Raw genomic sequence first — 19,348 nt, 5'->3', positions numbered from 1 at the left:
CCTGAAGGGAGATGGAGTCCATATGTCAATTGCCGAAATCCGTCTGCTCAATTTGACATTAAAAAGTAGTAAATTTGCCATTTCCTCTCGCGCTGAATGACATTTCGGAAGCTGCCACCAAAAGCCCACCCTCGATGTCGCTGGTTGAAGCTGGAGAGCGCGACTCAAACATTCCCGGAAACTACGAAGACCACAATGCACCTCGCCCCCTCAGCTCACATCCGCTCGACTCGCTATTTGTGTTGGAAAAAGGACTTTGTGAAACTGCAGCGATGTCAGTCCAGGTTGTGGCAGCGAAAATGGCAGAGGTCGAACTCAAAGACGTCCTTACTGGCAAAGATGCACCGGTGGGCTCCCCGGTGACCCCGACCTCTGAGGGAAAGAGCCTGGCCAGGAGCGAGGCCAGTTCGTCCGCTGCCTCTTCCCCCATAGCGGAATCCTCCGCGAAAGCCGGGGAGAGCAGCCTGGGCTTGCTGACTCCGAACCCCGTGAAGATGCCGCAGGGGTCGGCTATGAAGCGTCCGGACCCGCAGCAGAACGGCGGGGAGGCTTTCGTCAACCGCGACGGCACTGTCGCCGAAGCCCCGCGGATGAAGAAGGTGGGTGAGGCGACGCGGACGTCCGCGGCTGCCGCGCCGTCCATGTTATCGGACCACCACGTAGCACACGGCTCGGGGAGCCTTCATTGTGCGGCGATGCTAACAGGCTAGCTGGTCCGGGCGCCCGCACTGACGCATTTTAAACCGGGGTTTGGTGCCACAAACGCCGCAGAGAGGGTCATCAACGGCCAACGCGTTCTTTATATTCAAAAAAGCACTTTTATTCACAGCTACGTCACCGCGTGATAAACGCGGCTGTTTGATTAAAACGTCCAACTGTTGGCAGAAGTTTATGGAGCGGCTCCTTCTTGGTGATCAAGGGTCAGCTTTTCGTTTTGACACGGTCCGATGCAGCGTTTGTGTCGGTCCACACGCTCTGGAGGTCAGAAGTGAAGTTTATTCTGGCGAACTTTAGCGGGAGTCTTCGCCAACCGGAGTCGTGGGACACGTGGTCCGACATTAGGCTGCTACCAGACGGTGCGACCGGGTTTGTTTTGAGTTAAAAGCCGAGATTCAAGACGAGATAAAGCTGCAGTATTTGGAGCTTCGGCAGCGTTGGGGTTGAGGACAAATGTCCTTAACCTCCGAATCTCGCACAGTAAATCTTTAACACGGGTTTTCTTTGACTGGTGTCATCTGGGGGTGTGCGTCCAAACTCGGACAGTCTGTGACCTTTGACCCCAGCTTTCCCGTCGCCCGATTTCCTCAAGCCTCACCTGATTCCAAAATTACAGCTTAGTTTCTGAAATCTGTTATTATGTGCCGTGAATAATAATGCAGTCACTTAAAATACATGTTATCAGAAGTGGCCAGACTGACAAATGGTTTTTTTTCTCTTTGAGTAAGAATGAATCATTGACTTCCTGTAAATTGCTCTGACAAATCCGCCGCGGTAAAGTTTACTGCTCTCCCACTGGCAATTAACACAAAGTAAATCAATTCCACTTTGAAGGTATGGGGCGGAAATCCGATTTTCCCCGGGGGGGAGGGGGGGGACCGGACCTGCTGGGCAGCAACGTTGATGTTGAGACCTGGGAAACTCTCGACCCACCTTTTAGCCCGGGTACGAAAAAGTGCTGATCTCACAGCTGTGTTGAACCAAAGTGGCCTTTTTACCCACGTTCAACACAATAATAACATACGTGTAAATACCCTGGGGAAGAAATCTCATTCTTTTAAATGTATACTTTATATAACCCACACGTGTGCCGTAAAAGGTTACTCCTGGTCTATTTATGGAACGTGGGGGGGGGCGGGTGGATCTCGGTGGACGCAGCATTATAGATCTATATGACGACAGCGTGTCTTCCAACGTGGGCAGTAAAAGTGTGACCGTTGGGTTAGCTTTTAATCCACGTCGCCACACGAAGGGATTAAAAGGCCCGGACCTTTTTTCTTTTTCTTTAAGGTGGGTCTGCAAGCGTGGGGGCTCCGTGAGGACCGTGATTTCTAATATCTCCAGTTTGCAGAAGCAGTGAGTTCTCATGGGGGGACGTTGAGCTCTGCAGCTCGTCCGGGACGATGCTAAAAGTCGGACGTTTCCAGCCCAAACGCCGCTGCCCGGGCGTCGGGTTGCGTCACCACAAACTAAAGCTGGAGTTCCTGGTATCATGCCGGGTTAATCGGGCTCAAACCATCAGAAGACCCGAACTTTTTGCGCTCCTCCTTCCTGTTTTTGGATATCGGCCGTCTTATCAACTGCGGCCCCTGAGTGTTTGTGCGTTTGTGGCTTCGTCGGTGGTCTCGCCGATGTAAACAACCGCCTCTTGCGGGCGGTGCTGGGCGCGGAGGTAAGAAGCCCATCGAGAGGTTAACCTGGCTGATGTGGGCGTTTGGGAAGGAGGGAAAAGGCATCGGCCCATCTCTCCTCACGTCTTCTCGTTTCTGAGTCACCTCTGGGGCTGAGCTGGTCCGGCTGTAGTCACGTGCCCCCCCCCCCCCCCCCGGGATTCACGTCCACTTACATTGGAGTCAAAAAATCCTGTCCCAGCCGGTCCTCGCCGGGTCTGTAAAACAATAATCGCGGGCGCCACGGCTCGATTTCGAGCGTTCATCTGTTACCCATAAAGGGACACGATGGATCGTGGTCAAACCCCCCTCCCCCCCCTTAGCAGAGGTCATCTGCAAGGTTAAGTGGCATCAGCGGCTCGACCATGCGACGCGGCCGGAAGCGGGACGGTAAACGGCGTGTTTCTGTCGCCGCGCCGCGAGATGAGATAAGATTATACTTTTCCTAATTACGTTGCGCTTATTTAAAGCTGCTTGGTTCGACGGGGGGGGGTGGGGGGGGTGTTGTTAATGATTAAGCGTGCAGTAGTATTCATGCATCACGAGGACATCTGTCCTCGGGGAGCTTTAACAGCTGTCCGCGCGCAGACCCGTCATTAAATAATTTCCCTTCAGTTCAGCGTGCTCATGTGTTAAATTGCCTTTATCCAACATTTACTTTGTTGTGTTTTCGTTTAACCTTCGAATGGTTCCGTCGCCCCTTTGAGAAGTGAGAATTCTCCCGACTGATCTGGATTAAATTGTGTTGAGCTGTGGGCTTCAGGGTCCTCTCACTTTTTGTAAATGTCGGCGTCCCTGGGGGGGGTCGGGAGCCCTTCGAGGTGCCCGGGCAGGGTTGGGATTTAAACCTTACCACCTCTGCTACACAACCACGGGGGGGGGGGGGGGGGGGAGTATATTGGTCCGGCTTTGCTTTTAGCTGCACTTAGCGGGTTATCAGCCTTTTTAATGACCTCTGCTGATTCTCCAGATATTTTTTTTTCCCGTTTACTCAGATGAGCGCACGCTAACATCTGCTTTGCTGCGTCACTCCTCTATTTCAGACAGGTTGACTCACCTCATGCTCGTTACGTGACGGGCGGCCGCCGACGGCGTCTGCGTCAGCCTCCAGGGTAAATCCCCCGCACCTCCACACCTCAACCGGTTCCGTCGCCGCCTTTAGACCTCGGACCAGTTTGGTTTCCTCTCACCTACTGGTTGCTAGACGACCTCTCGCTGTTCTGACTTTAATCTAGCGGCGACTCCGGCGCAGAGTGATGTTACAAGCACAATAAAACGGTGGAAATCAAGTATCTCTTTGTGTAACGAGGACGATTTTATCATTTATTAGGGTTATAATTAAAAGCTTGGGTGTTGGAGAGCGCGCACGCTGAGTCGATATGGAGCGCGAGGGTGATATTATCATTGATGAATTGTGTTGAAATAAACCAACCTTTGAATGCTAACGCAATATCCCAAATGTCAGGGAAATTCATTTAGCTAGGCAGTGTTGCGGTCATCATCGCTGCGTTTCGGGACGGCCGTTAATTAAGGTCGGCTTGGCATTAAATCTGCGCGGATGTTTTTAATACCGGCCGAGGAGGAGGAGAATCACCTGTGCGCCCAAACGCAGCCGCGTCTCCCCGCGCACAAGTCACTTCCTGCCCCGTCACTGCGCCGTTTCCGGCTCATCGGGTTACAAGCGGCCGTCCGAAGGGGCTTCGCAGGGCTCAGGTTCTTGGGACGGCCAAAGCGAGAAGAATGGGGAAGAAAAATAACTGTCCCCGGTTGTCACGGCAGCGTAGGGAAATTTTAAACCGTTCGTTTTAGTTCCCCCCCCCCCCCCGAACAAGCGAGTGAGTGTGTGTTGATGTCACGTTAGAATTGGCAGAGGGTTGTAGCGCCGATCGGATCAAGCAGGAAGACGAGGAATGCAATACCGCATTGAACAAAAGGTCTGTGTTGTGTTCAGAAGTGCTGCGTCACAAAAGGACGCTCACACACACACACACACACGCGGCCCGTGCCCCCCTTCCAAACCAATACAAACCCCTGGTAGCTACTAGCAGACGTTCTCAGAGGGATATACGAGGAGCGCAGCTCTAAAATGTAAATTATAACACTTTTTTTAATCGTATGTTCACCTTTTTAACTAGCTGGTCAGTAAAGGAGGGAAATATTCAACTTGTAACGGAATGCAGCAACGTTTCACCTGCAGGTTGCTAACCTTGTCGGCCATTTTTACTTAGCTTAGCAGGAGCAAAGCCCCCCTGATACCGGTGTTTACAGTCGACCTAAACTGTAAAGCTGTTAAGTCAATGCTTTAAGCTGAAAAGAGGCTCGAAATCATGGAGAGGAGCTCGGGGAACTCTGGGTTGGGAGCTAACTTTCTGTGAATCATTAATATGCCTTCTCATGAAATGGATGATGGACATCTTCAGAAATGAACTAATCACGTTGGATTTCTGCCAACACGAAGCCTCTCGGGCTGGGAATTCTCTTCTGAACAGCCCTGATAAAGAGTTGCTCCACATATCTAATTAATTGTAGATTATTGTCCCCATAATAGGTTTAATCAGGAAGAGACCAGCGCCTCCCTTTTGATATTTAATTATACCCCATCCGCAGGGTGCAGCTGACCAGTTGAAATGGAAAATTTAAAGGTCTTTGGCTTTTGAGCCTATAGAAGAATTTACGGTTTAAGCTTAACAACTAACACTAATGCTCCATTTGCTTTTCAGTACAGTAGAAGGATTTAGAACCTTCCGGGCCGTCGGGTTCAAAACCAAAGGCGTGTTTTGACGCAGGCGTAGACGGATGCGTATGGATGTATAGTGGCCAGTGACAGCTTGCCATTTAATTCCCATAAAAGCCACACCGTTGTTGATCCGTCCGTATCAGCCGCTGAAACGACGTCGGGTTTGAAACTCCCGGATCAATGTAACAATCGCTCGGCTTCTGGCCGGAGTGGATTTGATCACCATTAATGATTACAAAGCCTATTGGCTCCAACTTTGCCCTAGTTTGGGCCACACAGGCAGCAAGACCTTGTTGCGTAATCAGAGGGCAGTGTGTGTGTGTGTGTGTGTGTGTGTGTGTGTGTGTGCGCGCGTGTATGTGTGTGTGTGCGTGTGTGTGTGTAACAGATAATACGAAGAATTCTGATTCGCGTTTCCAACAATCTTGAGGTCCTTGAATGACGTTCAGAACCTGAAGTTTTGGCCCTTTAGTGGCAGATGAGAGGGGAAAAGCCTGTGAACAAGAAGGGGTTTAAAAAAAAAAAAGGTCTGAGAAAGCCCCCAGTAAGTCGGCCCCCCCCACCCCCCCACCTCGCGGGTAGAGTTTAATCTGTCACAAAGCTCCCTAATTAATTGCCCGTTTTCTTCTCATAGAATTTGTTTCTGGCTTCTCTCCGACCAGATAAGCAGGTCGGGGGGGCGGCTAAGGTTCCTCATAAATGTCCACACCTCGGTTACACTCTTGCACCGCCGGAGCGATCAAAAATACTCGGAAATCGGCGGTAAATCGGGATTTTAAACCAAACCCCTCCACGACACACAAACGGAGAATCCTCACGTCTTCTCCATATCGCGTCCCCCCCCCCCATGTGGCCTTGCTGACTCTGCTGACGTCTGTTGGCGCGACTCCTCTGGCGACGTATACGTGTCGCGTGTGGGCTCGCGTTCAGCCGCCAGTAATCGCGTGTGGGCCCTGTAACTGCCAAGCGTGCACGCCGGTAACGGCCGGGTGTGTAAGCACATTTGACTCGTGACTACGAGTGTGTGTGTGTGTGTGTTTGTTTGTGTGTGTGTGTGTGTGTGTGCGCGCGTTGTTGTTTAGAGTCTGAGCACTTGTCTGTGTATATAAATCACCAGGACTCGTTCTTGCATCACAGTCAGCCGCAGGGTAGTGTTACACACACACACACACACACACACACACCAAGCGACGCCTGTTGGTCGTTTCCGTGCACTATTCCCCTCTGCTGTTGGTTGCCGTCGGATGCGAGGAGACTAATTGTACCCTGGCTGCTCCAGGTTATCCCCGAGCGTGTGTGGTATCGGGCTCTGTAGGGGATCTTGATTTTTGTCACACGCGCTCGTCAAACTCAAATTAAATTTGGACGGAAACGCGTCCCCTCGTGTCGTTCTACACGCCGTCCCCGAGGTTCACTGTCGGACCGGAGCAGGAAGCAAAACCGCGTTCAAATCGGCCCGATTTTGCCGTCTGGGCCGACGTTATTGGCGTCCCAACACTGCTCGTCTTGGACTTTGCCGCTAGCAAGTGTTAGCTGGGCCGTTGAGGTGACAGGAAGTGTGCTGAGTCGACGTGGCAACCACATACGTCCCTCCTACCCCCACATCTTTACCATGAATGCGACAGGAACCATCAGGGAACCTGCCAGTCAGTACGGTCGTTATGGCGTGCGACAGTAACACAGATGTTCCACAGACGCCACACGTTGCATTCCTCATCCACGTCTGTGCAAGTTGAATCCGAGGCCACGGCGTCCCCGGCCGGCCGGGATGGCGTTTGATCAAGCTTGCGCAATAGCGGCCTATTTTTGTTTTTCTCCGAGCCAACAAAGATGAACCGGGAATAGCTGCTGAAAATGCCCCGAATTGTCCACAGCTCCCTCGATGCGCCTCCCAAGGCCTTCCTAAATGGAGCCGCATAATGAACTGTGCTTCGCCTCAGTTTGTCACGTTGTGTGAAGAGCGGCGTCTCGGGGGGGTGGGGGGGGGGGTGACTTGGATGAAAGGAGACGGCTGCGTCATGTTGGCTGAGAGGGCGACTGAACAAAGACCTCTGCTGCTGTTTGGGACGCGGCTCAACGTATGGAATTGTTGCTGGGGACGCTTTCATCTTCATAATGGCCCGGCTCATTGCTGCAGTCGCACGTAATAATGGAGCCCGTTGGACAAAGATGTCGTAATTCTACCGCCGACGGGACGCCGAGGACGCAGGAAAGGTCACGGAGGCGCCGTACGTCGCCCGTCGATTGTGCTGAGTGGAGCATTTTGGACTATTCCTTTGTGTTCCCGTTCCTGCGGGTCAGACTCGCTCAGGTCGGACACGTGCGGTCATCCCGTGCGAGTTCTTTGAACGCTCGGCTCGGGTTACGATGGACAGGTTCTCCCAGAGGAGCGCGGCGTTGGGGAGGAACAAACGGCCCGTTTCCCATTGATCCCAAGAGGAGGCGCTTCCTGCCTCCCTTTCCCAGAGGACCGTTGCACAGGTCTCACCTGACCTGCAACATGTTATTTAGCACATTGGTCAGTGTTACATTCCCCTTTTAGCTTAGCATAAAATTACCAGAACTGTCCTAATGACGTCTAGTTTGTGGTCCAAATAGTGGCTCTATTATCAGAATTCAATAGCTGCCAGTAAAAACACTGAACCACGCCGCCACATTTAGCTTGTGCTGTTATTTATTGTGCTAAACAAAAGGAAGACGGGTTTGAAACGAGGAGACTTTGCTGACGTCAGCTGCAGTTTCCGACCTTTTCCACGACATCAGCATTTTCTCCGAAGGGGAACCGTTTACACCAGACGGTCGTCAGTCCGGCTTGAAAAGTGACACATTCGCCGCTTTACGTGACTGACTGGACTTGGTGTGAATTTACGTGACAGATTACGAGAACTCTAATCTTTGTCCTTCGGCGCTCCTCCTCCTCTCTCCCTCCCATCTGACGTCCTTGGTTCTTCTGAGATATTTCTCATTTATTTCCGAGAAACGCGTCTCCCGGTCCGAATTTTACCATCGACGTGCGAAAACGTGGCCAAATGGCTCTTATTTACTTCACAAGTTAGCGGTGACCTGTTCTGCCACCCTTCCGTCTAATTTGCAAGGAGCCGATCGCTCCGTCGAAGCGTGCAAATGAGGGAACGCGAGCAGAAGACGCTCTTAACAGCGAACGCGGGCGGTTGTTTTTGCTGACGCTGTCGGTCTTGTCAGCACTGCTGCTCTTAATGGCTGTTTGCGTTGGCCTCGTAGGGTTAGACGAGCTTTAGCTGCGTTCGCCGAATAAACTCCCAACACTAAAACGACTCCAACCGGTCGGTGGTGTCTGCAGCTCGCAGCAGATTCTTCATCCTGACGCGCTGTCGCGAGGACCGTGTCTCCCGGAGCGCTGTCAGGAATGTGGAGTGGATACCAGGAGAGATGCGGGGGGGGGGGGGGCAGCAGGATGGCGCTCCGCTGCTCTTGTGTTAGCAGGAGCTGGCAGAGCCCCGTAACATGGAAAGATGTCCGCGGTGGTTGTGTTCACCCAGAGCTGTCCCGTGTTGTCTGCATGTGGCTTCAGCTGACAGCTGAAGAGAGGCCCACTGTCCCAAAGGTCTCTGCCCCCCCCCCCCCCCTTCCCCACCGCTGATCAAGATCATGTTGCCTCTGTCACAGGTGCGGAACGCATGTTGAAGAATCTTCTACACCTAAAACAATCCCAGCTGAAAGGAGACTCGCTGTGATTATAGTTTCTCTTACGGTGATGGAAAAGGTCAGATGTTACACAAATATAGGACACGTTTTCATGACTGTGGCGTCAAAAGTGTTCTTACTAGTTCTTTTTTACTGTTGACGACGTTATTGAAACGAGGTTATACGGGGACGCAGTAAATCTGCACTCTGGCCACTAGGGGGCTACTTAGATGAGGCCCTTAATGTGCCTTTATTGAGTTAGCATTTATTATTCACATGTCGTTTCCCTCCCAGTTAATAAGCAACCATTTTGTTGGCAAGTATATTGTGAGGTTTGAAGGACAGAGAAAGTAGACCTTATTTGTCCTGCTGCTGTAGAAAGAGGAGATGGATGTGGGAACGAGCGTGACCCCTGACCCCTGAAGGCTAGGTTTCTGTTGTTGCTTCAAGACACAGAAATAGCCCATTGTTTACCTCGGTATATTCCTCCTGCTTTTTAAGTATACGGCAACGAAAGAAAACAATCCCGTCATGGTTTAAACAATCTGAAGCGCGATGACGTGTTCGGAAGGTTGATCGGAGGCCGCGCGTTTGGGTTTTTTTTTCCCAGAAGGGCAGCGTCTGAGTCATGTGAGCCTCTCTAACATCTATAGTCCTCACTGCCCTGCTCGCCTCTCCGGAGCGTCACGCTACCGTGCAACCAGAAATTTCATTCAACACAGGCAACTTTGGCTTGTTTGTCCGGACTGTTGCACTCGCTAAACGACATCATCAGTATTCGTGTTAATAACCGATGAACAGGTGGAAAAATGGTGCTTTGCACGATGATAAAGAAACCCGTGTTTCCTCTGGCAGGACCTGCTGTTCCGAAGCAAACCCGCGGTAATCTTGCCCCAAAATCCTGGCCCGTATCCCCAAAATGCCGCTCAGTCCGCCACTAAAAACCTGAGCCCTTAAACCCTTTCAGTGAGACCTCAATCCAGCACACAGGCTGACTATTCACCTCCTACAACGGCTGAAACGGTTGTAATTCTGCCGTGCGCGCCGTTATTTAAAGCGACATCCACTGATTTCCACGACCTCGTGACCTTGGAGTTATTTTTGTCAAGCTATCTTGACGTGCGTTCACCAGCGGGTTGATTTGGTTTCAAGCTCTGGGTATTTGGGCGGTAAATTCTCTATTCGAGGCAAATGGCGGCGATGCGGCTCCACGCCGCCTCGTTCAAGCACAAAGGACGCCGCTGTCCCGTTTCTGCTGCCGCTCGCGCCGCCTTTTTATTTGGTCGGACTTGTTCACGCTGTGGGTACCGAGCAGTCGAACATCTGTGGATAATTAGCATTATGCCTCAAGCTAGTCGCTAAGCAGCAAATCATGAAACCTAATCCATGGGAATGGGGAGGCACTAAAGGGAGGGGGGGGTGGATCTGGGTCCAATTCTCACCAGGAACCGGTTCTGACCACACCTGAAACGAGCTGATGCTCCTTTTTGCTGTTTACAGATGAGGGGCGAAAGTTAATAAATGACCGGGTCAGTGAAGTGTGAGAGCAGAATTCTGGAATGGGCGATGTGTGTGGGGGGGGGGTATAAGACACCTGGTGATGATGACCTGGATGTCCTGTGCCGTACAGTGAACTTCCTGTGAGAGTCGGCAACAAGACCTGCACAATATAACCCAGAGGCCTCTGTTGTCGTCCTGCTGTTGCCGCTTGACCAGTTTTGATCTTGGGTCAAAGTTACCAGTTTTGGGTCGTCCTGTCGCCCGCAGATCCAGTTCGCCGACCAGAAACAGGAGTTCAACAAGCGCCCCTCCAAGATCGGCCGGCGCTCCCTGTCCCGCTCCATCTCCCAGTCCTCCACAGACAGCTACAGCTCAGGTAAACACCCCTGGTTTCGCAAGCCGTCGCCATGGCGACATATTAAGCCGTTCCATTATCGCTTTTACGGCCTCGGAGATAAAGAACGCCGGTCACCTTGAATAGTAAAAGCTGGCTCACTTGTGTAAGAGAAGTAGCTGATATGGGGGGGGGGGCGACTGGGGATCCTTTGAACGTGCGCTGGCGTTGATTAGAGAGTCTGAATTACTGCTGCCTGTAACTGTTAATTCTCAGCTCCTTTTCTAGGACGCCGTGAACGCGACGGCGTAATCTGGCCTCTGTTATCGTTAGCGGGACATTATGATGGAGACACAGATGGACAGCAGATGGACAAATGGACGTCGGGTATTAGTGGGCGGCTGAAAAACGCCGCCCTGGACGGGGTTTTTAAAAACGCTAATAGCTTTCTAGTGGTAGGAAATCACATAAACGAGGTTAATCTCTCTTTTTTGAAGTCATTCAAACGCGAAGGGGCTTTTTAGCTAGTGCGACAGGAAGCTACGCTGAGACCGGTCCTGCGTTCGTAGCTCGGTTTTCCTCGCCCCCCTCTCCTGAAACCAGCTCTGGGCTCGTTCAGTCTCCCCACCACCCAGAAACCTTCCTCTCCGGCTCAGGGCCGTCACATTTTCCCTCCCTGCTCCCTTTTGTCCGTCTTATTAGCGTCGTACATGTTAGCGGCAGAAGCACGTGAGGTGAAACGTGTTGGCGCCGCTCGCTGAACCTCGTGCAGCTGTTTTGACCCCCCCCCCCCTCCTCCTCTCCAGTTCCCTTCATCACTTTACATAATTCTGTCATCAGCCTGATTCGAATTGCTTTGATTGCTGCCACAGGACGTGTTTCAACGCCTCGTCGGCACCTTTGGCCAGATTGTTTAGATTCAACATAAAGGGAAACTAAATACAGGTTAATATTTGAGAAGACAGATGAACTCATCTCATTTCCATATTTATATACAGATATCACCTGTATTTACAGCTTTAATGACATTTCATGCCCCTTCAGGGGATATATCTAAAAAAAGGAACATGAATAAATAATCAAGTATCCTTCAGTGAATGTGCCGTCACACACGACCCCACTGATTCTCCACATGGGAGATTTAAAAAGACACTCTTGGATTATTACCGAGTTTTTAGGGTTTTTTCTAAATCCTTTTCCCTCCTGGTACATCACAGCCTGTTCTTTCACCTTCGGACCGCTACAGTGCCGAACAGCCATCCTCAAGCATCTTGTACCGTTTTCCAAGGCGGGGGGGAGGTCGGGCTTTGTGGCGAAGCTCTTATCAAGGACCACGCTTGTATTTGTACGCTGAGGCTGGGGGGGGGGGGGGGGGGGTCTATTATCATCTCGCTGAGGGCAACACTGTTTATATCTGCCAGGTTTTTATGATCCAACCTGTCGGGCTAAACTTGTAGCCCAAAGTCACATGAGCAGGAATTTCAGAGAGAAGCTTTGATTGGCCGGTAATTTGATCAAATTATATCCAAAACTGGGGATAATTAAGGTGAAACATCAGAGATCCTGGTGTCCCCCTGTTCTTATGCTATGCTAATACGCCAGTCGGCTCTTATTTCGCAGGTGCGTCTTCAAAAAGGCGTTTTTTCGACAGATTTCACGAATCCATCCCATTTGTGTCCATCTGTGTTTTTATTAAGAAAATTCCAGCGTCCTTTTTAACATTTAAATTCCTGTGGAGATCGTTTTATTTGGAGGTATTTTAAGTGTGACGACATCATTTCTACACACCAGGGGGGGCCTTTGCTCTATTTATGATGCTGCTGTGATGAGGACATAAAATCATTGTGTGGATTGGGGGGGCGGGGACTAATGTATTCTTGTGGTTCACTAATAAAGTCCCACATCCTCCACCACAGCATGCATTATTCGGAACCCCCCCCCCCCCTGCTTTTGCCTCGTCTGACTTCCGGGTGAGGCTCAAAAGCCGGCAGGTGTTTCCTTTCACCTACTGTAGGAAGGGAAAGGTTTCACGAGCCCCCCCCTTGTGATGCTTCACGTCTCAATAAATGTTTCAGCCGCGTCTTACACGGACAGCTCCGACGACGAGACGTCCCCTCGGGACAAACAGCAGAAGAACTCCAAGGGCAACGGCGACTTCTGCATCAAAAACATCAAGCAGGCCGACTTCGGACGCCGGGAAATCGAGATCGCGGAGCAAGGTAACGCGGGGCTCCCTAATGGCCGGCCCACCAGAACCAAAGTTTGATTAAATAAGCTTCCTTTTCCACCGACCCGGCTGCTCTTCCCACCCCCCTCAGAGATGCCGGCTCTGATGGCCCTGAGGAAGCGAGCCCAGGGGGAGAAGCCGCTCGCCGGCGCCAAAGTGGTGGGCTGCACCCACATCACGGCGCAGACTGCAGTGAGTGAGAACAAACGCGTGCAAACCGGGATCGCTGCTCTTCCTGGCCCAGCTCAGTCGGTCCTTCTGCTCCTGTCAGGTGCTGATGGAGACCCTGTCGGCTCTGGGGGCTCAGTGCCGATGGGCGGCCTGCAACATCTACTCCACCCAGAATGAAGTGGCAGCGGCTCTGGCAGAGGGAGGTGAGAGTGTGTGTGTGTGTGTGTGTGTGTGTGTGTGTGTGTGTGTGTGTGCATCCTGCCGTTTTCCTCCCTCGCGGTGCAGTTTCAGGTCTCGCTGTGCTTAAAACAGCCTCTGTCGTCTTCCAGGGTTCAGCGTGTTTGCGTGGAAGGGCGAATCCGAAGACGACTTCTGGTGGTGCATCGATCGGTGTGTCAACGTGGAAGGCTGGCAGCCCAACATGGTACCCACAGTCTTATCTTTCCAGAAAAAAAAATCCCCTCTGTCGTGTTTTCCGTGGCTCTTCATTCCTGACCTCCATTCCACTCAATCAGATCTTGGATGACGGCGGCGACCTGACCCACTGGATCTATAAAAAGTACCCCAACATGTTCAAGAAGATCAAGGGCATCGTGGAGGAAAGTGTTACTGGAGTTCACAGGTGAGGTTGCGAACCAGAAATCCTATTTCCAGAACCCAGTTCTGTCTCTGAAACACTCGCACGCTGGTGCTAGAGCTCCCCCTAGTGGCGAGTGTGAGTACGGGCCTTGAGGGAAAGGCACACATCCACAGTACGTGAGTGTTGCTTTAATGTGTGTTGAAGGTTGTACCAGCTGTCCAAAGCGGGTAAGCTGAGCGTTCCCGCCATGAACGTCAACGACTCTGTGACCAAACAGAAATTTGACAACCTCTACTGCTGCAGGGAGTCCATCTTAGATGGGTAGGAACCCGCCGTCCAACAGTAACAGAAAAACGATGGTCAGAAATCGACGCATGCACGTTTTGCATAATAAACTGACTCTACCTGCAGCCTGAAGAGGACCACTGACGTCATGTTTGGAGGCAAACAAGTGGTGGTGTGTGGATATGGAGAGGTAGAGCGGACATTTTTGTCTTGTCTTTATGAACTGGTGCTCTAGTTACGCATATGAAATAGATTGTATTCTTATGGGGACATTTTTCTGTCACGCTCAGGTGGGGAAAGGCTGCTGCGCCGCCCTTAAAGCGATGGGCTCCATCGTCTACGTGACAGAGATCGACCCCATCTGTGCCTTGCAGGCCTGGTAAGACTCTTTCTGAGGGCGTCGGGGGGGTTGGACGGTCCTCTGACGCTCTTTGTCCCCTCTGTCCTGTCCAGCATGGACGGCTTCAGGCTGGTGAAACTGAACGAAGTCATCAGGCAAGTGGACATCGTCATCACCTGCACAGGTCAGTCCAGTGGATTCCTTCAGCCGGTCGACCTCAGAGTTAAAGGGAGCGTTTATGGACAGGATTTCTTAAAAGCCGCCAGAATGTAACAAGATTTCCACCGCGATGCGTTCACTGAAACATGGGGAAAACGGGAGAAAAGAGTTTCTGATGTACAAACGAGGGGAGTTGGACTTGATGAACTGCGACAGTGATTAAATGCAGGGTTGTAAACAGCCTGTTTGGAGGGTCATAGACATCTGTGATGCCCCCCCACTTTAATCCGTTTGATCGTTTCTGCCGACTCATCAATCTTTCTCCGTTTTTCCTTTTAAGTTTCTTTCTTTAATGTCTCCGCCAGGCAACAAGAACGTGGTGGTGAGAGAGAACCTGGACCGCATGAAGAACGGCTGCATCGTCTGCAACATGGGCCACTCCAACACCGAGATCGACGTGGTCAGTCGCCCACGTGCACACGCCACACTGGCAACAATAGACCTTCTAGATAAATCCACGGCGGGACGCGCAGAGAGGCACAAGTGAAGGCACAGCAGAGCTGATAGCAACCGAGCGTTAGGAGGTTTTACCAAAAATAGCTTTGTTTTTGCTACATTCGTCTAAATGAGCGCTAGAGGACGGAAGGAAGGCGCGAGAGGAGGCTGCGTCTTCCTTTTAGATTGGGGGGGGAAAAGGCCCAACGCTGACTCAGAGAGGATGACGGTGGTGTGGAAGCTAAACCCCCGCGGAACTAAGTGGGGTTAAAAAAAAACCCAGCGCAGACAAAAGGCCGCTCATAATGTTGTTCATATGCTGCAGGCAAGCCTGCGGACGCCCGAGCTAACGTGGGAGAGGGTGCGCTCTCAGGTGGACCACGTCATCTGGCCCGATGGCAAGAGGATAGTGCTGCTGGCTGAGGTACACACACACACACACACACACTGTGCATCTTCTGTTGTTTATTTACACGGAAACTTTGACTATCTATATATCTAATGAACCGGATCTGGGAAATGTCAAATGTGAAGCTAGCTAAATTAAAGCCGTGTTACGAAACAGGAAGTTGTCTGTTTTGAGTTATTTCTGTTTTCCGTCCGATTGAAATCGTCCTCCTTCCACATTCTCTGGTCCCCAGGGTCGCCTGCTCAACCTCAGCTGCTCCACGGTGCCCACGTTTGTGCTCTCCATCACCGCCACCACTCAGGTACGGGTGGCTCGGCTCCCGTCCCGCCGCCATCGCTAGCCTCAAAACAAGCCCTCACTCGTGTTTTTGTCCAGGCGCTGGCCCTGATAGAGCTCTACAACGCCCCGGAGGGACGCTACAAACAGGATGTTTACCTGCTGCCCAAGAAGATGGGTAAGATTTCTAATCGGGGAAAATTAAGACGCCACTAAACAGGAAGTGAGTAGAGTGTTTGTTTTCCTCTCGTTCGCCTGGAGGCCGCGTTGGTTCGGACCAACGGAGGCAGCCTCATCTGTTCAGTTTGCGGTTGTCTCTGGGCACCACTCCCACTAGAATAAGCCTCACGTGCACGCTGAGGAGCAGCAGAGAGCCAAATGTGGGTCACGGCGTCGGCAGTAGGCTGCTGCCGTCTCAGCGGGCAGACGTGAGGAGGAAGCTGAAGACAGATGAAGCACCCGCATCCTGATTATTCCCCCTCGTATAAATGATAAATGAAACCCAGCCGAATGGTGCTAATGCGCTCTTCCTCCCCCCCCCCCTCCCCCCCCCAGATGAGTATGTAGCCAGCCTACATCTCCCAACGTTCGACGCTCATCTCACAGAGCTCTCCGACGAGCAGGCCAAGTATCTGGGCTTGAACAAGAACGGGCCCTTTAAGCCAAATTACTACAGGTACGTAAAGAATAAGGTCGGTCATCAACCCAGTCCGTCAAAGCCCAGAGTCCACCCAGGGTTTTCCCGCCAACCGGGCTTGTGACCGAAGGGAAGTTGGATGGGGGCTGAAAACCTGGCTGGATTCTGGGGTCCTTGTGGGCCTGTGTTGACAACCACGGCTTTAAATTCCTCGTTAGAACACTGCAGCAGCCTCGGTAACGGTGTTTTGACAACACACACCCACACGCAGCCACGGCGCTGCCGTGCTGCCAGATTAATCTGCCGCGCGTTCAAATTCCTCCCGAAAAACACAGAAATGACCGATTTTTATTTATTTTTATTTTTTTTGGCTCATTAGTTTAATCCTGAAGACGCGATTGGTTGAGATGCTTCTCTGCTTTCTGTTCCCTCCTCCTCAGGTATTAATCGGACAGAGGACGAACTTACTCCGTGAATGGCACAGCATTACAGAGGAGGAGGGGGTGAAGAAGGGCAACACCTGCTTTATGTTCCCGGGGAAAGGGGAGGAGCCTGAGGGGGAGGAAGGGGCGTGTCTTTTCCTGCGCTTGTGGCAGATGTTTTATTTAATCAGGATCAGCATCTGTGAAGATAACATTCAGTCCGTCTCTGCCGTTAGCTAGCTCCTCCACCTCTTCGTGCGGCAGATGCGCTACTTCCTTATACTCATCACGCCATCATCTATTCACACGCCCATTTGTGCGTCGAGTTGTGAGTCCGCCATCTTCCCTTCGTGTCGCAGATATTTTATTGTTTAACTATAAAAGATGAGAGTATGGATGATATAAGATATATATATATATATATATATATATACCATATAAAAATTGATTAAAAATCAGCGTGAATGAAGAGGACCTTTTTATTTTGAAGATTCAGTGACTGATTTTTGTTTTCTGTCCTTTTTTTTGTTGTTCTCGCTTCTCTTTTCTACTGATTTTGTTTCGTCTCTTGCGTAACGCTGGGGGGGCGGGGTTTACGCTGGGGGCGGGGTTAGGCAGGATCTCAGGGTCCAATCATATCACCTCTAGATGATTTTCAGTGAGATTCCTTCCTTTTTAAACCTACTTTTGAACATGTTCTCCTGGGGATCAGTGTTTTTTCCTTTAACGTATAGAACAGTACGGACGGTTCTTCCACCTGAACTCTCGTTCGCCGCTTCGTCCTCGGCTTCCACAGTGAAAAGCGAAGCTCGTCAAAGCTAACCTTTTTAATTTCCCTTTAACAACAACTCCACTTTATTAGAAGCGATGCAGGTTGTCGGATCAGGGCCGTGGGGCTGCTTTATATGTAGATATTTATATCCAAATGAAGATTCTTTTCTATCTTTCTCCTCTCCTGCGCCGTCTAATAGTTCGTCGTCATGAATTCAAGCAATTAAAATAAGTGTGATCAATGTAACGTTTAACCCCCCCCCCCCCCCCTTTGAATACTGTGACTGCTCATATTCCGAGATGCCAAATGTGCAGCAGATTTCAATCATGTCCCCTGAAAAGTCCGGTGCTGATAAAACATCCCGCCGACGCTCTGCTGGGCTCTGATCCCATCTCCATCACGTCCATCCTGACCCAAACCCATTCCCAGCTCGCCCATCATCATGCCCTCCAACCCCCCCCCCCTCCTCACCTCTGACATGACACAAAGCATTTATGATCTTATTTCCTGCCCCCTTTCTGTTAAATTTCACCGTTTCGAGGTCATCGCGCCACCTCGAACCCATGTGACCATTTCCTGGCGAGAACCTACACTGTGTCCCAGCTCCTATGATGTCAAACATTTCCTCATGTTCAGATTCTGTCTTGTGATGTAATGGCCTCTTTATCTTTGTGTGTGTGTGTGTGTGTGTGTGTGTGTGTGTGTGTGTGAGGTGTGTGCGTGTGTTCTTCTAAAAGTCTGTGTCGGTACAAAGCTCTTATTTTGTAGGGGCCACGGGTGCGTTGGGGAAGAAAGCGTTTTGCTTTATTTTGTCAGCTGATGTAAACCACACGGGAGGGCGCGGGATGACACCAGCATCGTATATGTATATACACACTATATACAGATATGACAAACTTTTAAACGTATAGGAAGGTAAAACGGACTCCTGTATTTATTGTTGTAAATCCTCAAACTGGCAAACTTCTCACATTTTAAGTTGACTAATAAAGAAAAATACCCTATGTTATAAATATTACAAGTGATAATTGTAGATGAGCAATAATTTAAAACACCTGTAATCTTAATAAAGATGTAAAAATTGTAACCCCCTGAGTGTCTTATCTTTACGTGTGTGTGTGTGTTGGGGGAGGCAGGGCGACCCCGGGTGGGGGGGGTCACACCTCAGCTGTTGAGCTCCATCACACTGGTCACGTCCCCGTGCGTCCATGATCGACTTTATTACCGTTGTTGCAGAGCAGCCAGTGTTACAATGACCGCACGATTCCTGATTTCAGCCACATTTGGGTCCTTTCAGTCACCCCAGAGGAGGGTGATGTGATCACGACTGGTGCCCACGTCTCCTAATTGTGTTAGCTTAAGTGGTTTCCTGTTTGTGTGTGGAACATACATTTAAATCTCCATGTAAACAAATTCCTCCGAAGGGAGGGTGCCTGGGGAACTACGGGTGATGGGAACGGCGGCAGTGACCTCGTGGAAATGCTAATTAAATATTTGGCAAAGGGGGAAAAGTGGCGCTGTATAACTGGCTTTTGTATAATGGAAATCAAAAATAAAAGTAAAGCCAACAAGAGGCTTGAGCAAGTTGGTCGGCCTGTGGTGCTAAATAAAGTTTATCACTTTAAAAATGGATTCAATAAAACTTCAAATTTAAAAGCGCTTAAACATTGTGCTCAAACTGACGAAGGAATGTGACATTCGGACACAGAGGGACGAGCTTTTTAGCCAATATTTACCAGAGATAATATCTGAGATTAACCTTTAATATTAACACACTTCCTCTGTATTGACTCTCCGACATTAAAGTCTCCGAGTTTCCTCAAAATTTGATTCCTTTGATCCAACGAATTCCAGGGATTTCCCCCCGAGTTCTTCTCGACCCACAAGCTGCACTTGGGTGACCTTTGACTGGAATTAATCGGATCCCCGCAGACATGACTCTTTAACCCCGCCT

General features: G+C 50.7%; 1 protein-coding gene across 1 annotated transcript; it reads left to right on the top strand.

Moving 5' to 3' along the window:
- The first annotated feature begins 119 nt into the window (after positions 1 to 119).
- ahcyl2b (adenosylhomocysteinase like 2b) lies at positions 120 to 18,481 on the top strand. The gene is made up of 17 exons (XM_003972938.3): positions 120 to 599; positions 10,555 to 10,663; positions 12,697 to 12,840; positions 12,940 to 13,040; positions 13,120 to 13,222; positions 13,349 to 13,443; positions 13,535 to 13,641; positions 13,804 to 13,920; positions 14,011 to 14,074; positions 14,175 to 14,263; positions 14,338 to 14,408; positions 14,749 to 14,843; positions 15,204 to 15,302; positions 15,520 to 15,588; positions 15,663 to 15,741; positions 16,119 to 16,239; positions 16,641 to 18,481. The coding sequence occupies exons 1-17, from the start codon at positions 135 to 137 to the stop codon at positions 16,645 to 16,647; spliced, it is 1,935 nt and encodes a 644-aa protein (XP_003972987.2). The 5' UTR covers positions 120 to 134; the 3' UTR covers positions 16,648 to 18,481.
- The last annotated feature ends 867 nt before the right edge of the window (positions 18,482 to 19,348 follow it).

This window comes from Takifugu rubripes, chromosome 18 (genome assembly GCF_901000725.2).
Source record: "Takifugu rubripes chromosome 18, fTakRub1.2, whole genome shotgun sequence".
NCBI lineage: Eukaryota > Metazoa > Chordata > Actinopteri > Tetraodontiformes > Tetraodontidae > Takifugu > Takifugu rubripes.
Note: the sequence above shows the minus strand (reverse complement) of the source record. Positions and strands in the feature narration are given on the sequence as shown.

What these genes read in the sequence shown, in the direction of transcription:
- ahcyl2b (XM_003972938.3), top strand. Translation starts at nt 135, where the DNA reads ATGTCGCTGGTTGAAGCTGGAGAGCGCGACTCAAACATTCCCGGAAAC. An exon ending in AGCGGCTCTGGCAGAGGGAG is followed by an intron (nt 13,223 to 13,348) that starts GTGAGAGTGTGT and finishes GTCGTCTTCCAG; the next exon opens with GGTTCAGCGTGTTTGCGTGG. An exon ending in CCATCACCGCCACCACTCAG is followed by an intron (nt 15,589 to 15,662) that starts GTACGGGTGGCT and finishes GTTTTTGTCCAG; the next exon opens with GCGCTGGCCCTGATAGAGCT.